Below are 20,101 nucleotides of genomic sequence, written 5' to 3'. Positions count from 1 at the left end.
GGCAGGTTTCCGGCAGAAAGGCGAAAGCAGGTGAACAGCAGGCACCGCATTCCTTGGGGAGACGGCAGTGGCACTGAGACCGGGCCCACTAGAACCAGAAGTCCGAGGCTGCTTCAGAACAGAGCTGCTCTTCCACGAGTCAAAGTTGAACACTTGACACTGAGTGCTCTTGACATTAACACTAATTAGCCTGAACAAGGTCAGGAAACAAGACCAGCCTGTTGGGAATCTAGAAGGAGGGAACGAGCTTCCACCCCCATCGTAAGTGCCAGGTGCCCTAGCACCCCATGCTGCTGGACCCCCGAAAGCCCTTCCATGACCCCCGAGGGGCGGGCAGGCAGAGCAGTCCCCACTCAGGAGAGCGCCTAGACCGACTGCTCTCAGTCACAGTCCCACCCGGGGGTGCACGGAGAGTGAGGAAGACGAGGTTAATAAAAAAGCGCAAGTTTATTGCAGACGCTCGAGCAGCACAGACAGAGATGCTGACGCGCCATTGAGTGTCACCCATGATCGGAATTTAAAATTGCTCCCAGCCAGACCCCTTTCTCATCACGATGCTTTCTTCTGCTTCTTCTTCTCATTTTCCTCCTTCTCTTTTTCAATCTCAGCGACATATTTCTCAATTTCTTCGGGATTTAAAATCTACCAAAGAGAGTGTTTCTGGTGAGCCCCTGGGGGAGGGGCTCCGGGACTCCCCACAGCTGTGCCCGCAAGAAAACAAGGCCAGGTGCTGCTGGGGTCTGGGCTCCGGGCGGGGGCCGAGTGAGAAGCAAGAGCAGCCTGCACAGCTGCCACTGGCTTGTCCGAGTGCCAGGGGAGCACACAAGGGGCATCTGGGACCATGGGGGTCAGCGTGGCAGTGCTCGCTTCCCACCGGTTTGTGGGAAGCCAGCACCCGCCTCAGCCATTCCTGGGAACACGCCACCACGAACACAGCAAGACTTGGCCTTTACCTTGAGAGGCTGGTCACGCCTCATGACCGCCAGCTCGATGTTTTTGCCTCCTGACTGCACCACCTGGGGGACAGGAGAGAGAAGAGCCTCAGACAGCCTCGCCTGCCTCAGGACCACACAGCTCCTTAAACGAGCACCCGTGCCCCCTCCTGCCTCCTGCAGGCAGACTTTGACACAGCAGGCCCCCAGTCCCACTGCCAGCCCTCCAACCAGCCCCTCTGCCTCTGGCTCCTCCCTTCAGCATCTCCAAGGTCTCAAAGCCCTCCGGCTCCCAGCTAGTGCACCCAGTCCTCCTGATTTCAGCTCCTGCAGTAGCTGGAGCCTCTGAGGCCACGCGACAGCTGTGAGCTGAGCCCGGGCTGTGCCAGCTGTGTGTGGGGGCTGGTGCCACTGTGGGCCCCTGCGGCCGCCATCCCTGCCGCCCAGCCGGAGGGACACTGCCACAGTGTGGGTGTCTCGCTGGCCTCCCCAACCTCAGAGGCAAACTTACTTCCAGAAGGGCCTTGATGACCAGCTTGATGGTCAGCCCGTCAGTTTCAATGGCCTCGTCAGTGTAATTCTTCTCCAGAAACTCACGCACAGACTTGGCACCCCGGCCAATCGCATTGGCCTGAAAGAGACCGTGTTCTGTGGCGTAGGATGTGACAATCCACTGCCAGCTGACCCTCGCCGGTAACAGGTGCTATTTCCTTGTCCACAGACCCGTGGCCTTTCACCGCAAGGCTGAGTCCTTCCAGCTCGCCGCCCGTGTATCCCAAACAGCGCCCCCACTCCCATGTGAGTGGCAGTCTTGGGGGACAGACAGCCGTGCGTGCACACACCTGCCAGCGTGAAGCAGGATGAACCACAGGAGGTACACCCGCCCCCCCCCCCCCCCCCCGCCAGAGCCTCACCTTCCAGGCGTGGTATGTGCCTGATGGGTCCGTCTGGTAGAGCCTAGGGGTGCCGTCGAAGTCGAAGCCCACGATGAGGGCGGAGATGCCGAACGGCCTGCGCCCGTTGCTCTGCGTGTAGCGCTGGCGAGAGAAGGAACGGGTCACCGCGTCATCTCCACACGACAGGCCCAGAGCTGGCCCAAGTCCCCGCTGCGCTCACTGAGGGACGGAAGCACCCCAGGCCCCTCTTCAGGCCGCGCCAGGTCAAGTGACAGGCGAGAGGAGCTCTCAGCACCCCTCCATCACCTCCCACATCCACGCTGACAAAGCCGCGCCTGTGCCAGCCCACCCCTGGAGCACAGCCCAGGCCGTGTGGAGGCGCGACAGCGCGCGGCTGTAAGGATGGCTAGCATTTCTCTGTTCCGTGGGGGTGGCTTCCCTCCCCATTCTGAGGTGACTGTCATCAAGAACGGCACTTGGGAATGGCCCTGTGACAGTCAACGAGGACAATGCCAGCAACACGGGCAGGTGACGCACAAGGGAAGAAGAGCCAGGGCTGGGGGTGGGGCGTGTGCAAGCCTCAACTTCCCTGCAGTGCTGTGTGCTGACACCCACACAGCATGCCGTGGGGCACCCGCCAGGACACAGCAGTGACCGGCTGTGACCAGAGCCAGGCCTCGGTGGGGCCCACCTGCTTCAGGCTGGCGATGTAGCGGGTGATGTACTCCACGGTGACCGGGTCCTCCACCGTCAGCCGGTGGCTCTGGCATTCCACCCGGGCCCTGTTGATGACGATCCTGGCATCTGCAGTGAGGCCTGCGGTAGCATCGCACAGCATTACCACGCTGGTTGCCCTCACTCAGAGACACAGGTCACGCGAGCAGACAGCATGGGGTTCCTACGGCCCAGGTCTGCGTCCATTCGGGTTCCCAGATGGACTGGGAGGACTGGTCAGCCTCTGTGACCCTCCCTGAGAGCGCTGGGCGCACCAAGACCTGTGCATGTCAGGCCACGTGGAGACGGGCAGGGCAACCCCAGGTTCGTGCGGGAGTCTCAGATGTCCCCACACTGGACCCGAGAGGAGAGTGCCAAGACCCCCACACCCACAGCCCCCGTGTCACAGGCGCGGTAGCTGTGGGACGCCTGACCTCTCTCTACACTGTGACGGCCACCGGGGACGTGCTGACAACAGTGACGGTGACGGCGGCACCCCCGTCCTGGGGTCGTGATTCCTGCAGTCCCCCACCAGGAAACCATGGCTACCCCTGCACTTGAAGGCCTGAGTCCCCCGCCCTGAAGGACTGGGGTTCACCCAGTCCACACGACCCCACAGCTGCCAGCCGCAGGCGCACCCGCGAAGGCCATGCAGACGTTGTCGTCCAGGGCGCAGATCTTCCGCACCGTCCTCTCATCCTGCAGTTTAGCCACGGACTTCTTCTCCACGCCCAGCACGACGATGTCTTTTCCTCGGACGCCGACCTGTAGGAAACGACCGCACAGCACTCAGGGTCCGCCGCAGGCACGGGGCTCAGAGGGTGGGGTCCGGGGTCCTAGGTCCCCACTGTGGGCACCACACCCACCAACCATGGCCCTGACTGGCCGGCCTGTGGCCGAGCCCCCCAGGTGTCCTGACCAGCCAGCTGCCTAGTCCCCTGCCCTTATGATGCCGACGTGTAGCTTCAGTGACGACACCACTGAATGTACCCATGTTCCGTCAACCCACTGAGTCAGAGTCCCACGCGACGCCTGGCGTTCACGCTGGGCGTTCTGAAAGCCATGGTTCCGTGGCTGTGACCCACGCCACCCCCCTTGGGGAAGGACGCCTGTATCACCCACTCGTGGGAGGGCGGCTCTGTGTTTATGGCTGACACTGGGCAGCGGAGGAGGAGGCATGAAAAATGTGGGAATGTTGCTGCTGCCAGGCAGGCGCAGACCCAGAGGGGCCAATCCCCCGGAAAAGCAGGGCCCCACGGTTCCTGGGCTGGTGGATTCTCTGAGGTGGGGGCTTCCCGTGTTCCCCCCAACACACACCAGGAGTGCCCTCCATGGCCTTAAACAAGGGGCACCAACTGCACAAATGCCCCCTGGGGCGCAGACTGCGGGGGTGGGAGCTCTGGTCTGCAGAGTCTGATTTTCAGGCGCTTTCTCACGTAGGAGTCTCCCCAGTCTTCATGGTTCTCCAGGAGCCGGGGGGGGGGGGGAGGTTCAGCAAAGCCACCCACCCTGATGGGCCTGAGGGGGAGGGGTCAGCGGCCTCTTCTCCAGTACTCTTTAAGCTGAGTTAGGCCATAAAATGGGTTTTGGACATTCAGTTCAAAAAATATTCAGGGAACGAAAACATCAAAATTCTCAGAATTGTGCGTGCTGTCCTCCGGCTCAAACCTCAACACGCCAGGTAGTAAAAGAAAAACTGACCAATAGACAAACCGGCAAGTGTCTCGCGTTTCCAAGGGTGGTCAAAAGAAGAGGTACCTGCTCGGATGCCACCGAGACAGTGAGTCAGCCAGCGTGCTGCCCGCCTCTCCGGCGTTCTTAGTGCAGGGCAGTCAGGCGGAAGGGGGGGGGGGGGGGACTGTCAGTGGAACCGCCCAGCTCAGAGCGAGACCCGCCCCGCCTTGGCTCTGGAAGCCCACCTGCACCTCCAGGACCACCGCGCTCCCTCGTGCGGAAAGACCCTAACTGGGACCCGGCTGGGCGCACTCCACCTAAGTCACATGTCACCTGCTTGCTTAACATTCTCAGAGCGCGCGCCTCCGCTCGCTGCGGGGCCTCTGCGCAGCCACACAGCGGCCAGGCTGGGCTCCCGCGGCTCCACTGGGCTCCGGCTGCGGGGCCCAGGCGGCCGCCAAGATGGCGTCACCACCCAGGCGCGCCTACCCGCTCCGCACTAGTAAGAGAAAAAAAGGAAGGTGGCACTTGGGAGCTCACCACTCACACCCAATTCGCTGGTCTGCACAGCACCCGTCGGTCATCAGCAAACCCCCACCTCGACTGCCCTTGGTGACAATCCAGTGTTGGGAGACCAGTTCCATCCGACTGGCCTGTCGCGCCGGCTCCCCAGCCCGGGCGCCCACAGTGTACAACGCGCCTCTTCCCACGTCCTTCATCAACACCAGCGCCACGACTCCTTTGCGTCCAACTAACGCTACGGAGCCAATTCCGAAAGGTCGATCAGATAAAAACCATCCGACGACAAAGAGGAGGCTGTCAGCACCGCCACCTGGCAGAAGCTCAGCGAGGGACGCGCACCCGGACCCCACCCGGCCGATGCAGACGCCGCGCTCCAGGCGTCCGACATAAGAGGAACGCGGTTCCTCCTGAAACCCCTGCTGTCTAGAGCCGCGCCGGGGCCACCACCGCTCCGGCCGCCCCCCATCCCGGAGCCTCTACACGCCCCAACAGCGCGGCTGGGCCTCGCAGTTCCTAGGCGCCCCCCAAGGTCGTGGGGCCTCCCCCGCTCCCCTGGCCAAGGCCCGGACGGATCCCCGGCCTCCCGCGACCCAGCAGCGCCCCTAGGCCCGCTCGCATCCGGCCGTCCCCGGCCCGGCCCGGGCGCGGGGTTCGCCGCTCACCGCGGTCGAGCCCTTCTTCACAGCTTCCTGGGCGTACTCCACTTGAAAGAGGTGGCCGTCGGGCGAGAAGACGGTGATGGCGCGGTCGTAACTCATCCCGGGGAGCGGCGCGGCGAGGCCGGGTAAAAGCGCACACTCACCGCCGCACGGCCCAGGACTCCCGACACCGCGGCGCCCGCCCCCGGCACCGCCCACTGCGCTGCGGGCGTCAGGCGGCGTCGGGCGGCGTCGGGCGGCGTCTGCGGCGTCAGGCGGACGTGCGCGCGCCGGGGCGGGACCGGGGCGAACCATCCACCACCAGCTACGGGGGACCACGCAGCGGCGGCGGGCCTGGCGCGGGGCGCAGAGCGGCCGTCGGGGGGCGAAGCGCAGGGCGGGGCCTCGGGCGCGGGCGGCGCTCGCGGCGGCGCGGCGGAGGGCGGAGGGACGGCGCGGGGGCAGCGGCGGGACGGACGAGCCCAAGGCGGAACCCCCCGCGCCCCCGCCCCCCAGCGACTGCGGAGAATGAACACCTCAGGCGGCGGAGCGCAGCGGGAGAAGGAACCCCGATGATCTCGGGCTGAGCCCGCGCCGGAACCATGTCTGTGGCCTTCGCGTCCGCCCGGCCGAGAGGCAAAGGGGAGGTCACGCAGCAAACCATCCAGAAGGTGGGCGGGGGCCCTCGGGCCGGGGGCGGTGCGGGATGCGGGCGGGCGGGCGCGCGCGGGGCCGGGGCGCGGGCAGCCGGCGGGCGCGGGGCGCGAACAAAGCCGGGGCGCAGCCGACGACCGTGACCCCGCGGGGCCCCGAGAGCGCATTGCCGCCAGCCCGCGCCAAGTTCGGCGGGGGCTGCGTGCGGGGGCACCGGTGCCGGGCGCCTTCGGGATGGTGTCCGAGGGGTCGTGTCCGCGGCCAGGCTGGGCGCAGTGGATCTGCCACCTTCGGGGTCGGGGTGCGCGGAGATCGTGGGCCAGAGCGCAGGGCGGCGAGGCTGCGCGCCCTGGGGACGGTGTTCGAGGGGTCGTGTCCGCGGGCCAAGCTGGGCGCAGTAGGGACCCGCCGCGATCGGGAACCCTGCGCCACGGACAGGGGCGCAAAGCGGCGTGACCGGGAGCCCTCGAGACGGTGCCCTTGGGGTGGTGACTGCGGGGTGGGGGTCTTGGCCCTACCGAAAAGAGCCGGGCCGCGCCAGGCGCAGGGGGGACCCTCCTGGCTGGCCCGATCAATGGCGCAACCCGGCGGGTGGCCCCTGGCCTCAGCGCACAGCTCGGCGAGGGGACGGAGAGCTGGGGGCGACGGGGGCCGGCCCGGCAGCGGGCCGCGCTCCCGCTCCGTAAGGTGTGCGCTCTCTGAGGCACAAAGGGGCGCGTCCCGAGTGCGCGACGCGGTTCCGGCATATCCGCAGCCCTTCGGGGAGCGCTCCACACCTCGGGGGCTGCCTGCTGGCCCAGCCGCGCCGCCCTCCGCGCCTGTCAAATTGCTTTTCAGCGTGACACCCGGGCCAGGCTCTTCGCTGAACAGAGAGACTTCACACACTCGCTCTGCAGCCGTTCTCCGCGGCTCTGCGTTCGGCCTCGTGCTTTCCCAGGGAGAACGTTCCCAGGGAGTTGGGGGCGCCTTTAACAAAACCCTGAAGTTTTTAAGTTGAGATTTTAAATTTTCTGCCGTTTTCTTTAGAAGAGAAGTTCAGAAGAAAAGGAACGATGTAAGTCTTTCCGATTGGATTTTCTCGACGTCTTTGTAGTTTTGTTGACTTCTAAGCCTGGAGTTCATGGGGTTGACAGCGGTATTCCGTGGTTCCCACAGGCCTCTCATGTCCCCGAGAGGGCTCATTCACCCCGATGACCGAGGCCCCTCTTCCTTGATGACGCTGAGACCTCGTGGGCCCCGTCCATGCGATTAGAGACCACCTTTGCCGAGGCTGGTTTGACCAATGAGAAGCCTCAGTAAACTCTACACAGGAAAGGAAGTACACAGCTTTCCCTTAGTGTACGTCTGGGTGGAACCCTGCCAGGCAAACTCCTGCTCAACCTTCCAGTCCCCGCTCACACGGCCCCTCCCGTCCGTTCCCCTGGCGGGCACATGCCTGGTGTAGCATTTTGACACATTGCGTGGGCTCCCAAGTCTGCCCCTCAGTGGCTCTTCTGCTGTGCCCAATCTGGCGCAGCCAGCGCCCGTGCCTCGTGGAGCGTCTGTGGTCCTGGGCATGTGTCTGCGGAGGTGTGGGGGGGCGGTGCCCATGCGTTCCCTCCGCCGCAGAAACAGATCGCCCCAGACTGGACGGTTTGAAACCGGAGAAACCAATGTTCTCAGTTCCGGAGGCTGCACGTCTGACATCAAGTTGTCGTCGGACTGCTTCCTTTTGGGGGCTCTGGAGGAGACCTGTGCTCTCCTTTCCTCCGAGCTGCTGGTGGGTCCTGGCCGTCCCAGCGCTCCTTGGCGTGCACACACATCACCCCCCCCCTGTGCCTCGGGGCCCAAGTTCCCCTTTTCTTATAAGGACACCAGTCATGGGGATTGGGGCCCACCTGACCCCGGTCTGACCTCACGTCAACGTCACCGTGTCTGCAAAGACCCTGTCTCCAAGTGAGGCCCGAGTCACAGGAACCAGGGGGTGTTCGACTTGAGCATATTTAGAGGGACACAGTTCAACCCAGAGCAGAGACCATATGGGGGAGGGGTGGCCAGACCAGGAGCACCAAGGAGCAGGGGGAGGAGGGGTCTGGAAGACCAGGGGGTTGTGTGTGGTCCTGCCCATGGTCTGCAGGTAGCAGACATGAGTCGCCAGATGGAGGGGCAGGGGGTGCCGGCTGACCTGGGGAGCCTGGGCTGGGGGCTGAGGTGGTCCCGCTGGCAGTGACCAAGCTCGGTTGTAGTGCCGGGTGAGATGCCAGTGGGGCTGCGCTTCGGTGACAGCCACAGGGCCCCTGGGGTGGAGATGGCAGTGTCCCAGCAAAGTCCTGTGGCCCTTGGACCTAGCTGGCTGGCCTGTAGGCCAGCACCTGCCCCTGCAGCTCTCCATGGTTTGGGGCCAGGGAGTCCCTGCTGTCCAGTGCCTGCTCCCGGCACCGCTGGGGTGGGGTTGCAGCCGTCCCCATGCACCGTGAGACTGGGCCTGGGCCCCTTGGAGGGGTCCCTGGGGCTGGCACGTAGGTGCCTCCTTGCTGCTTAGCACAGGCAGTTGCTCAATAGATGTAAATTTCATGGTTACTGTTTGGGGGTTCTTGATTGGTTTTCTCTGAGGGAAGGTGGGGGGGGTCTTGTCCTTCCGCCCCCAGCACCTCGTGCAGGGGAGACAAGCTCCGCGGGAACGGGGCGGAGCTGACAGGCAGATGGGCACCTGGGGTGTCTACCACCTAGGGCTGGAACGGAGCAGTGACAGGTGCCCAGGTCTGAGAGCGGGGGGAAGCAGGGCCCAGCCAGCCCTGCCCACTGTCCATGCCCAGGGCGGGGGGCGGGCGCTGGGCTCTCTCAGACCTGGAACTCATTGTCTTCAAGAACGTGGGCTGATTTGGTGAGGAAGGTTCATTGGCCATTTTCAAAACTTCAGCTGTCCACGCCTCCCATTTGAAAATGGCTCCGGGACTCGGAGCCTCTCTTAAGTTGGCTAACGGATCTCTTCTGACAGTTGTTACCAGAAGCTTTCTCTCCAGGGGCGAGAGGGGAGGCTGTCTCCTCACCCCAGCCCTTGGGGCAGCCCTGGGGAGGGTGGGGCTGGCCAGGTTTCCCTCGAGTCACTTCTCCAGTTTCACCAAAAGCACGGGCAGGCCCAGCAGACAGTGCTGCGGGGGTGAAAGGCCGGGAGTGCTCTCTTCCCACTTCCCAGCAGCACCCTCTCGCCCCTCTCCTGGCTAAGCCAAGCGGCTGCTTCTTCGTTGTTTCCGCTCTGGGCGCTGTGTGCTGTCTGCCGGCCCCGCTGCTGTTGGTGGGGTGCTTCGACAGCACACGGTTCTTTCTCTTCTATCAGGAGGCTGGAAGTCCGTGATCGCGAAGCTGCAGGTTCCGCTCTAGGTTCTCTGTTTTTCGTGATGGCTCCTCCCACCATCCCGACCTGCGCTCTCTTGCTTTCTGTGTCCTCCTGTGTTTCCTCCCAGACTCTCCTCCCTGGAGACGCCTTCCCCTCTCCCCAGCCCACCGGTCCCCATTTACTGCCAGGTGAGCAGTGGGGAAGGTCCAGGGGTGTCAGCCTCCTCCAGCCTGGTGACTTCCCCAGTGTGGCTCGGGGTCACGCTCAGCACCGTGGGGTCTGCCAATCCAGCTGTCCCTTGTCCATTAGCCTCTAGAGTCTTGCTGCTGACACGGTTGGCTCAGCCCTGGTCCTTTGTCCCTGTGGGCATTTTTCATCCCTTCCTCACCGGTGGGGGCCAGTCTGCGAGGGTTCATGGCTCAGACAGCATCACTTGGCTCCTTGACCCCCACATCCTGGCCGTTTTTCCTGAGGGTTTTCAACTCAGCTGGGCCTGTCCTCTGTGCCCTACTTCTTTCCTTCCTTCCTTCTTTCTTTTTTTTGGTCACATTTTATAACATTTTCTCATGCTGGCAGATTTTGTAACATTTTCTCATCCTGATAATTTTGTAACAGTGTCTCACACTGATAAACTTTGTAACAGTGTCTCACACTGATAAACTTTGTAACATTTTCTCATCATTGATAAAGACCTTGGGAACATTTGCAAAGCTGGTTCACATCATAATCTGGTGCCATGGAACGTCCCCAGGTGCTGCTTCTTTAGCCCCTTCCTCCTCAACCCCCTCCTGTGCAGGCCGCGGTAGCCGCACTCTGTCCTTGGAGGGAATCTGCTAGATTGCGAGTCAAGGGGGCTGGAGCCGTGAAGTCTTTAGGGGCAAAGAGTCACAACCTGTGCACCTCTGCAGTGCCCTTTCCTGGTGCGTTTGAGCGCCCTTCACCTGGCCCCAGGTGAGCGTGGCAGGCAGCTCCGGGCTCACAGCGCCCCCTGGTGGCACCCCTTCTCCTGGGCCCGGGCCGGGATTGCTGGACGCAGGGCACCACTTCTGAGGCCGGACAGAGTGGGAAAGTGTGGGGAGGAGGAAGTGGCAATGGAAATACAAATCAGAGCAAGAGGACCCCTGCGGACTGGGAGACCAGGGCGCAGGGGCAGCGGGCCTCAGCCCTGCAGTGTGGTGAGGCCAGGCCCTCCATGTGCCCTCTACCCCCTGCCTGTCTCTCCTTGGTGGGCAGGTGTGGGCCCAGGTTTCTGTAGGAGCAGGGCCCACCATCAGAGCCCAGTTAGGCAGCTGTGTTGCACAGGGAGGGGGTGGCCCTGGGGCAGCGTGCCGGGGTGCCAGTGTGGTGGCAGGTAGATGGCCCCTCTGGCCCCTCTGCCCCCTCGCTGCTGGGGCCGCACCTGCTCGGCGGGTTTCCGCTGGAGCTGAGCCTGCCTGCAGGGCCAGATGACTGGGCATAGCCTGGTGGAGACGAACAGCACAGGCTTTTCCTTCAGCAACAGTTTCCGGGCTGAGGGCTTTGGACGGGAAGCTGTGTTTGCTGGGTGCTCGGTGCCGCTGCTCCCAGCGGGGAGGCGGCCGCACAGACAGGCTGTGGATACACTGTATGCCTCCCCATCTCCTCATTTGTCCAGGCTCCTCTGCCCCACCCCCCCAGGCTGGCCATCCTGTGTGCAGCGCCCCCGCCCTGCGTGGCCATCCTGAAGAGCTGGCTCTCGTACGTCTTTGTGATGCTCTGAGGGGATGCGAGCTGTGTCCCCACGTGCTGGCATTCTCGGACCTCACACCCTCCAGACAGGGTCTTAGGGTCTCAAGGCCCCACATCCATGCTGTGGATTCCTCACCCACCTTCACTGGGCAGATGCACCGTGTTGGGGGCCCTAGATAAGGGGGCCTGGGGCGGTGGGATCCCATCCTCAGGTGAGGGAACCTGGGCATGGAGGGGCTTGGTCCTGCCGGCTGAGGTTCCACGTAGAGTGACAGCGTGGACATAGAATGCCTGCACACTGAGGACAGGTGTTGTCATGCCTCCTGAGCAGCTGAGCTCACGCCCCGTCACCTCCAGCAAGGCCCCCTAGATGCACCTACGCCCCGCGCTAATGTCTGCTTCCCCCGCAGATGCTGGACGAGAACCACCACCTCATACAGTGCATCTTGGAGCACCAGAGCAAGGGCAAGACCGCCGAGTGTGCGCAGTGAGTGCCCCCGCCTGGCCCTGACTTTGTCCAGTGCTTGCGGGCATTGCGCTGAGGTCACCTAAGCCACTGAGTGACACCCCTTGGAGGGTGGCTGCATTGTCCCCAGGCCACTCCCCCAGGGGAAATGGGAGTGCGGGAGGAGACAGGGCCGCTGGGGAGGCCCAGGCTGGACACTGGGCAGCTCCGTGGGTGGTGGCTGGACACACCAGGGACAGCGAGCTCCATCCGGGTAGGACCCCCAGGGCTGGGCACACTAGGTACAGGAACTGGGCATCAGAGCCACATGGAGGGTGGCCCGTGTGAGTGGCCGTCACACCCACCTGAGGTGTTCTCAGGGTGAACTGAGCTGCTTCATCTCCTCCCAGCACCTCTTCAGGGTCAGGGAGGCCGAGTTAGTAGGGTCACCTGGAGGAGAGCTTGTCTGCACCCCCTCTCTGAAGAGACCAGGTGGCACTTCCCCTTTGGCCACCGTCTTGGAGTCTTTGCAGCATTTTGTCATTGGACCGGAGCCCACCCTGCACCGGGCCCGTCCTGGAATGTGGAGTGCTCTGCCCTGTCCCCTGGGGTCCTCTGGGACCAGTGTTCTGGCACTGGCTGCAGGGCGAGGCTGTCCTGGGTGAACTTTACTTTCACCCAGGGGACCAGCTGGCAGGCTCCCCAGCCCACCGCACGCCCCTGCCCCGCAGGTATCAGCAGATCCTGCACCGGAACCTTGTCTACCTGGCCACCATCGCGGACTCCAACCAGAACATGCAGTCCCTGCTCCCCGCCGTGAGTGCCCAGGGTGGGGTGGGGTGGGGTGGGCAGGGCCCTGCCCCAGGCTGCTGGCCAGGGAGGAGAGGTTGGAGGTCTGACCTGGCAGGACCAAGGTCCCCGACAGGGTGTGACACGAGGCAGGTCCTCCCGTCGTTAGGGAGATGAGCTAGACGCGTCCCTGGAGTGGCTGCTGGTTGGCAGTGGCTCCCTGAGCTCAGTGTTCTCCCCACTCACTCCTGTTGCCCGCAGCCACCCACCCAGAACATGAACCTGGGCCCCGGCACGCTGTCCCAGAGCGGCTCCAGCCAGGGCCTGCACTCGCAGGGCAGCCTCAGCGACGCCATCGGCACCGGCCTGCCCCCGGCCTCCCTCATGCAGGGCCAGATCGGCAACGGTGAGCCCCCCAGGGTGTGGTTCTGGCTTGTGGTCGGGCCCGGCCACCACGCCACCAGCACGGGCTCCTGGGCAGCCCCGCAGGGCCGGGCGCAGGCGTCCTCACACCCCCTCGCCCCCGCAGGTCCGAACCACGTGTCCATGCAGCAGACTGCACAGAGCACGCTGCCCACGACCTCCATGAGCATGTCGGGCAGCGGCCACGGGTCAGGGCCCGGCTACAGCCACTCGGGGCCCGGCTCGCAGAGCGTGCCACTGCAGGGCCAGGGTGCCATCAGCAGCTACGTGTCACGGGCCAACATCAACATGCAGTCCAACCCAGGTGATGCCCCGCCCAGCCCTGGGCCCACACGCATACCTGTCTGTCCCTGGGGCCCCTGAAGCGTGCAGGCCACGTGCGGGCTGTCCTCTTGCTGGGCACTGGGCTGAGGCTACAGGGAGCAGAGGGCTGCCCTCCTCCGGAACCTTCCCCGGGACTGGGGTTTGGAGGGTATAGGTCAGGCGGGGCCTGGCTTTGGGGGACTGAGGCTGCTCCCCACAGCGGCTCAGGGAAGGCTCTGAGGAGGGCGTCCTGTGCCTGCTGAGAGGACAGGCTCGGGGTCACTCAGGTGTGGGGACGACAGGGTGGAGCAGAGGAGTGGGAGGGTGAAGGGCAGCCAAGTGGCCTGGGCTGAGCACTTGGGGGCACCAGGCCCAAACTGTGGTGGCCTATGAGTGACAGACAGTGGGTTCCAGAGGCTCAACACACAAAGGGTGGTGAGGCACCCTTCCGATTCTCAGTGTGAGTTGCGCACTGAAAAGGATCGCGTTCTGCACACACTGAGTCCAGTAAAGTATGTTACTGTCGACGGGTGTCACCTGTCTCTTCTGCTCTCTGGCGTGGCTCCCGTCCCGCTGTGTTGGGCGTTGCCGTGTTCTGAGCAGGGGACAGGAGTGGACAGGCCAGGCGGCGGGGGTGGCGAGGTGGCCTTGCCTGAACGCCACGCACCGCGAGCATGGGCACAGAGGTCCGTGAGCAGGAAGCGTGACCGGGACGAAAGGGGGCCGTCCCAGCCGGGGCAGAGTCTTGGGGTGACTCGGCTCTGTTGTGTGGCGCAGTGTCCATGATGCACCAGCAGGCCGCCTCGTCCCACTACCCCTCAGCGCAGGCCGGGAGCCAGCACTACCAGGGCCAGCCATCCATCGCTATGATGGGCCAGAGCGGGCAGGGGAGCGGCATGATGGGGCAGCGGCCCCTGGCGCCCTACCGGCCCTCACAGCAAGGTACCACCGGGTGTGGGGGTGACACTGTGCACACCCGTCATCATCTGCAAGGAGGATGCTGGGGGTTGGGGCTGCATGGGGGTAACACCTTCCCGGAGGGCGGGCAAGGCTGGAGCCCGCTGTGGGTGTCGCGGAGGGGGTGGGCTGCTGTGTCTAAGTGGACAGTCCAGGGTGTTGAGGGCAGGGTGTGGGGACAGTGTCCTGGTGTCCCCAGGGTGGCACAGTGGGCCCATCCAGGAGGTGTTCGTGAGGCGGAGGCCCGGAGTTCACTCCACCCACCCACCTGCAGGCTCCTCACAGCAGTACCTGGGCCAGGAGGAGTACTACGGGGGCGAGCAGTACGGCCACAGCCAGGCCGCCTCGGAGCCACTCGGCCAGCAGTACTACGCTGACGGTGAGCCTTTGGGCCTCCTGTCCTCCAGTGCAACAGCGTCCAGAGTCCCCAGGCCTGAGTGTGGCTGGGCCGGAGTCCAGTGTCTGCCCAGAGACGCTGCTGGTACCGGCCATGGCCACTCACCTCCTCGGGCTGCTCCTCTCTCTCCCCGAGAGGCAGCCGAGTCCTGGGCTGGGGCTGTGCCGCCCTGTGAGCAGGTGGCTGTGGACACTTGAAGGGAGGAACACAGTGGCCTGGTGAAATGCCTTCAGGACAGTGACAGACCTGGTCTGGCTGCTCGGGGCTCATCACACACGGCTCCCAGCTGCTTGGCATAACTTCTGCCAAGATGTCCCTCTTCATTGTCACCTTGCAGTCATCTTTAATAGTCTCAGGGTTTTTGGAGGTGGCCTTTACAGTGGTGAGAGGGGATGGCTGGGGAGGGGACGGGCTCCCACCCAGGGACCCGGTGTGATTGGGGCGGGGCTGAGATCAGTGCAGGGCCTCTGAGGGGCTACCCCCCAGAGCAGATAGCACTGGCACTTGTCACGTCGTTGGGCACTGAACGTAGTAAGTGCTCTCAGAAACCCGTGGGCAGCATAGCTGTCTGTATTTCACTTAAGTGGACTGACCGTGGGCCCCTCCGTGGGCGCCATCTGTGGAGACTGATGCGTGCCCAGCTCTGGCCACTGCCCGACCACACAGAGCTGCCGTCGGGCTCACGGCTGCCCCCTGCCCGGTCTGGCAGTCAGGCCCCTGACTGCTGCCGCCACCTGCTTGCAGGGCATGGAGACTACGCCTATCAGCAGTCGTCCTACCCGGAGCAGGGCTACGACCGGTCCTTCGAGGAGTCCACGCAGCACTACTACGAGGGCGGTGAGGAGCGCCACGGCGGGGTGGGCAGCGGGCAGGAGCTCAGGCGCCACAGTGGGGGCAGAACTTTGTGAGGCCTCGTTGACTTCTGGAAGCGGGAGGCGGGAGGTTAGACAGGGGCCCCAGCCCTGCGGGGCACCCAGTTCTTTTTTGACATTTCTGAATCCCTCAAAGTTAAAGCTGAAAGTGCTGCTTACATTCTTACATTGCTATCCCTGAAATCTAAGAGCCCAGACCCTGCCCCCCAAGTCCCGTGGCTGCAGGGCGGGCATCCTGGGCTCTTCTCAGGGCTTCGCCCATGGGGGCCGGCACACCTGCCCATGGGTGCACATCGATCACTCGTCTGCCCCTGGTGCCTGGCGTGCGGTGCAGTCACTGACAGACAGTGTCTCCTCCTCCCCAGGGAACTCGCAGTACAGCCAGCAGCAGGCGGGGTACCAGCAGGGGGCGGCCCAGCAGCAGGGGGGCTACCAGCAGCAGTACCCCAACCAGCAGAGCTACCCGGGCCAGCAGCCAGGCTATGGTAAGAGGGGCACCGCCCACGCGGATGGCACGCAGCGCTGTCCTGGGGCATTGCCTAGGACACGATTACTTGGGGACTGTCACGTCTGCAGGCCGTAGGGTCCTGTCGGCCTCATCCGACCAGCGTGACCCCAAGGGGTAGGTGATGAGTTCACGAAAACGGAGTTCAGGGAGTGTCCCTAAAATCCCTCCGTCCACACCTGCAGCGTCTTAGTTTAGCTTAAACTTGACCCTACACCGCTCACCCAACCAGAGTCAGGCGTTCCCTCTGTGCACCGCATGCCGCGGCCTCTGGTCTGGCTGTGCCTCCAAGGGAGCCTGCCGAGGCCGCTGGGTCTCTGCCTTCCCTGCCACTGAGGGCTCCAGGGACACTCTGGGAAATCGGGTGCCCTGGCGGCCCCGCCCGTGAGTGTTCTCGTTAGGCCCCCAGGTGCTGCCCACACACACGGCGGGGCAGGGGAGACAGGCCAGGGCTCTGGCTCAGCCTTTTATAGCCGTGACTGACTGAGTAGTGTCTTCTGCAAACTTACACGGCCTTCCGGGTCCTTCCCAGAGCCTTTGGCGTAGTGCCCCCAGGCAGGATCACTGTCTGTCTGTCACACGTGTATTCCCTGGTCGTAGTGACCACCATGAGTGATGGGGGCGCTTAGGGCACCCGGCGGGGGTGTGTGTGAGTGCTCTCGCTGTGCTGACTCTGCCAGGTAGCCTCACGGCCGCTCTGTCCCCAGGCCCGGCCCAGGGAGCCCCTTCCCAGTACTCCAGCTACCAGCAAGGGCAAGGCCAGCAGTACGGGAGCTACAGGGCGTCGCAGACTGGCCCGTCCGCGCAGCAGCAGCGGCCCTACGGCTACGAGCAGGCAAGCTTTCTGGGTGTCTCCCCACGTGCAGGTCCGCGTGTCTGTCAGCACGGAACCAGGGCTCCTCTGGGCTCACGAGGAGCAAGGAGATGAGCCGGCGGGCTTCCACGGAGGTCCCTTCCAGAGTGTTACTCTCTGGCCCTGTGAGGTTTTCCATAAGTACCTCCACGTGCAGCTCCCCCGGTCAGACAGCCGGCTTTTTGTGTCCTCAGCGCAGGTAGACCCCAGCATTCTCTCCGGCTGTGGTGCCCTCTGCTGCAAGCCAGGACACATGGGGACAGGACACAGGCAGCCGCACTTCTAGGGACTGGGTCTCATCAGACAGAGCCAGACGCCAACTGGGCACCGGGATGGAGCCGGGCAGATAGTGCTGGGATGAGGACCTAGAGGGGCCAAGGGACAGAGCGATGGGTGGCAGGGCTGGCTGACACCGGCGTGGGGGCTCCTTAAACTCGGGACTGGGGTGTGTAACTCCTGTCCTGGTCTCTTTCAGGGCCAGTATGGCAACTACCAGCAGTGAGGGACAAGCGTCCTTGGTGGAGCCTCACTCTGGTGTGTCCATCTGGCGCGGCTGGGCCTGTGGCAGCTCTGATGACCTGTGGCCTGTTGGTTGCCCCTTCGCCCCACACGTGTCGCATGTGAAGCGTGCACATTTCATGCTGGGTATGACGCCGAGTGTGCGCCCAGACGCCGGACCATGCTCTGGCGGTGTGACGTACCTGGTGCTGTGTATAGTGTCATATGTCCCTACAGTAACGGAGAGGTTGTCCCTTTTTGTCCCCCCTTGATGTTTCTAGCTAGCTTTAGGGGTCCTCTCATCATCAGAGCGTTCTGCGCCCAGCGATGGGACGGGCACCTCCAAGACGCCATTGTCAGTGTCTCCCATAGACGGACCTCGGGTCCAGATCTCCTCACGCAGCTGTGACGGGGGTCGCAAACGCGTCTCTCGCCGGCGGTCTCTCGTCTCTCGCAGCTCTGGGTGCACCTCCTCCAGGGCCTCGGTGCGGCGGGGGTTTCGTCCACGGTGGGGTAGGGGCCTGCTTCTGTTAAAGGCTACAAGTGCTCGCCCGAGAGGCCGTGCCCACGTGCTGCCCGTGGTTTCCAGCGCTCGCCCATTGCCTGTGCCTCCAGCCCATCCCGTCTGCCCGGAAGGTTGCCCGTGTGGGCTGCAGGAGTAACGAGGGGTCAAGGACTGTGCTGCCAACACGCGTCCACGAAGACCGTGACCGAGCCTGCCAGGGAGCTGTGGGGCAATGGCCAGCACAGAGGGGAGCTCTCTGGCACCGTGGACTCCGGCCCTTGCTGATCTGATGGTCATTTGGGGGGTTGGAATCTGTGACATGCCCCATTCTAAACTTGTATAGTGACACCAGATTTTCCACACAGTGGGCAAGTTCTGTTTTATTTCCTCCAGGACCTGCTTGTTTAAGCAGGCGGGTTTTTCCGTTTGTTTTGTTTTTTGAGGGATATCTGAAATTCACATCTCTCTTTTTTTAAAGATTTTATTTATTTACTTTTTTAGACAGGGGAAGGGAAGGAGAAAGAGAGAAATGTCAATGTGTGGTTGTCTCTTGCGGGCGCCCCCTACTGGGGACCTGGTCCCCAACCGAGGTGTGTGCCTGGACTGGGAATTGAACCAGCGACCCTTTGGTTTGCAGGCCGGCACTCAGTCCACTGAGCCACACCAGCTAGGGCTACATCTCTTTTTTAAAAAGAGCTCCACTGAGTTTACTGTGTTCTTCCTAGTGAAAAGGAAAAGTTTTATAGAGAGAAATTTGAATAAGTTTTACATTCCCAGGATATTAAATCCCATTTAACTTCTGTACAAACATTGAAGACAGCTCACTGGGGGGGAAAAGTCTGGTCGGGAAAAACCCTACATTTCCCTGTGTAGTACTGACATTTTATCAGTCTTTACTTGGATCACAATGCCCACTTTTCCTGTAATCCTTTACAAATATCCTTGGATAGTGCTGTCATATTTCCAAGAACAACCAAGAGAATACAAAAAATAGCCCATTCTTTATACATCAGGTCTCCCGGGATAAAACCCTGAACACTGGTGAGAACATAAAAGTCCACTATCTGGGTGAAATTACTGAGTGGGAGGCCCTAACTGCTGAGTGACAGGCATTGGCAGTGGCATCTCCCTTGATCTTGCCCTGGTTTTTTCCTGACGGGTTTCGTAGAAGTAATTCGCAAACTCAATCAAGGACTAAAATTTCCCACTGAAAATGTTAAACATTTCAGGAAACTGTGAAACTAGTTTTCTTTTATTCCTTGCCATCCTGGGCATATGCCTTGTGTGTGTGCGTGTGTGTGTTTTGTTTGTTTAAGTCCTATACGAACTTTTTGAAAAGAAAGGACGCTGAAAAGTTATCCCGAAACTTCAATCTGAAATGTCTTACATTAAGAAGTTCTTGAATGTTGTGTATATATTTTAAAAAGCACTTTGTGAGATAGTTTGTACATTTATTTCCTAATTTATACATGCTTTCTGGTGTTAATATATTTAAGGATTAATAACAGAATATTTATTTAATGTGTTGTCCGTTTTTTAAGTAATATTGTGGGGAAAGTGATGGCAGCAGCTGTGTCATTAACTGTATTATTAATTTCCTCCTGCGTGACCTGAACGTTTGCAAAAGCTTACCTGAGATGAACTGTCCCTGCCGTGCGGGGGGGGTGGTGCTTCGTTGTCATGACTACGTCTGCACAAGGCCCGCAGAGATGCAAAGGAAGACTCGGGGATTGACGCTGTCCTTGCCCCTGTTGTCCTCAACACCCAGCAGGACACAAATTTGAAAAATGACCAGTTTTCAGACGTGCTAACAGCTTCATATCGGTATGCAGAAGCTCAGCACCCACAGGCTTTGCTAAAAAGGACTTGGAACTCGAGCTGAGAGTCCCCAGAACCGCACTGAGGCTCACACGGGTCCCAGACTTCCAGCGAAGCCCGACAGCTCCCAGAGCTGGGGCCTGCGCGGGCCTCCGGTTCCACCGGTTTTCATTGCTGCAGCTGTCGGCGTTGGGCGTCCACTCCGCGTTGTGCAGAGTGGAAGACTGTTTCTGTTTCCGTTTTCAACTGTTCAGACATTATTTCATTTCTATTTGTTGAACAGGTCAGGATTCATCTTATTTGTGAGCACAGCACATTTTTTTGAAGATCACCTTTATTTCATTTTTTACCCCAGCCAGAATTTGGCGTATAAATTGTTTATGCTTTTGGTGTAATTAATAAACTGGTTCTTCAAAAGTCATCCTAGCTAAGTGAGTTTTCGCGACGTCAAAGGGATGGATGTACCATGACTTATACCTGGACCCCAGTGACTGTCTCCATGGAGAGTCGCCTTCCTGTTACCTGGGTAGTGTCCAGCGGGCCACCGGCGGCCTGAGGGCACGCTGTCCGGTGCAAATTGACAGCCCGCGGTGGCAGGGAGCTGACGCCGGGTGCTGCGTCCACAGCGTTACGTGGCGGGGAGGGGCCGGGGAGGTAACCCCGAGACCACACCTAATGCAGGA

The 20,101-nt window shown here is 61.9% G+C and overlaps 2 protein-coding genes across 3 annotated transcripts; one reads left to right on the top strand and one right to left on the bottom strand.

Annotated features, from left to right (window-relative positions):
* Positions 1-428: 428 nt before the first annotated feature.
* On the bottom strand, positions 429-5,595 carry PSMA7 (proteasome 20S subunit alpha 7). The gene is made up of 7 exons (XM_053925945.2): positions 5,401-5,595; positions 3,181-3,307; positions 2,520-2,644; positions 1,847-1,969; positions 1,444-1,563; positions 954-1,016; positions 429-642 (listed from the first exon to the last, which is right to left on the bottom strand). The coding sequence occupies exons 1-7, from the start codon at positions 5,494-5,496 to the stop codon at positions 550-552; spliced, it is 747 nt and encodes a 248-aa protein (XP_053781920.1). The 5' UTR covers positions 5,497-5,595; the 3' UTR covers positions 429-549.
* Positions 5,596-5,711: 116 nt separating this feature from the next.
* On the top strand, positions 5,712-19,765 carry SS18L1 (SS18L1 subunit of BAF chromatin remodeling complex). 2 transcript variants are annotated; one of them, XM_024559568.3, is made up of 11 exons: positions 5,712-6,047; positions 11,464-11,540; positions 12,230-12,314; positions 12,549-12,693; positions 12,817-13,014; positions 13,791-13,955; positions 14,245-14,349; positions 15,112-15,204; positions 15,605-15,724; positions 16,452-16,579; positions 17,073-19,765. In XM_024559568.3, exons 1-11 carry the CDS (start codon positions 5,979-5,981, stop codon positions 17,097-17,099), a joined length of 1,212 nt encoding a protein of 403 aa, XP_024415336.1. In that variant the 5' UTR covers positions 5,712-5,978; the 3' UTR covers positions 17,100-19,765. The 2 variants fall into 2 exon arrangements, with proteins under 2 accessions (XP_024415336.1, XP_045050571.1); XM_045194636.3 differs by lacking the exon at positions 5,712-6,047 and adding an exon at positions 6,406-7,368.
* Positions 19,766-20,101: the final 336 nt, after the last annotated feature.

Source organism: Desmodus rotundus, chromosome 6 (assembly GCF_022682495.2).
Source record: "Desmodus rotundus isolate HL8 chromosome 6, HLdesRot8A.1, whole genome shotgun sequence".
Taxonomy (NCBI): Eukaryota; Metazoa; Chordata; class Mammalia; order Chiroptera; family Phyllostomidae; genus Desmodus; species Desmodus rotundus.
This window is presented reverse-complemented; position numbering and strand designations above follow the sequence as displayed.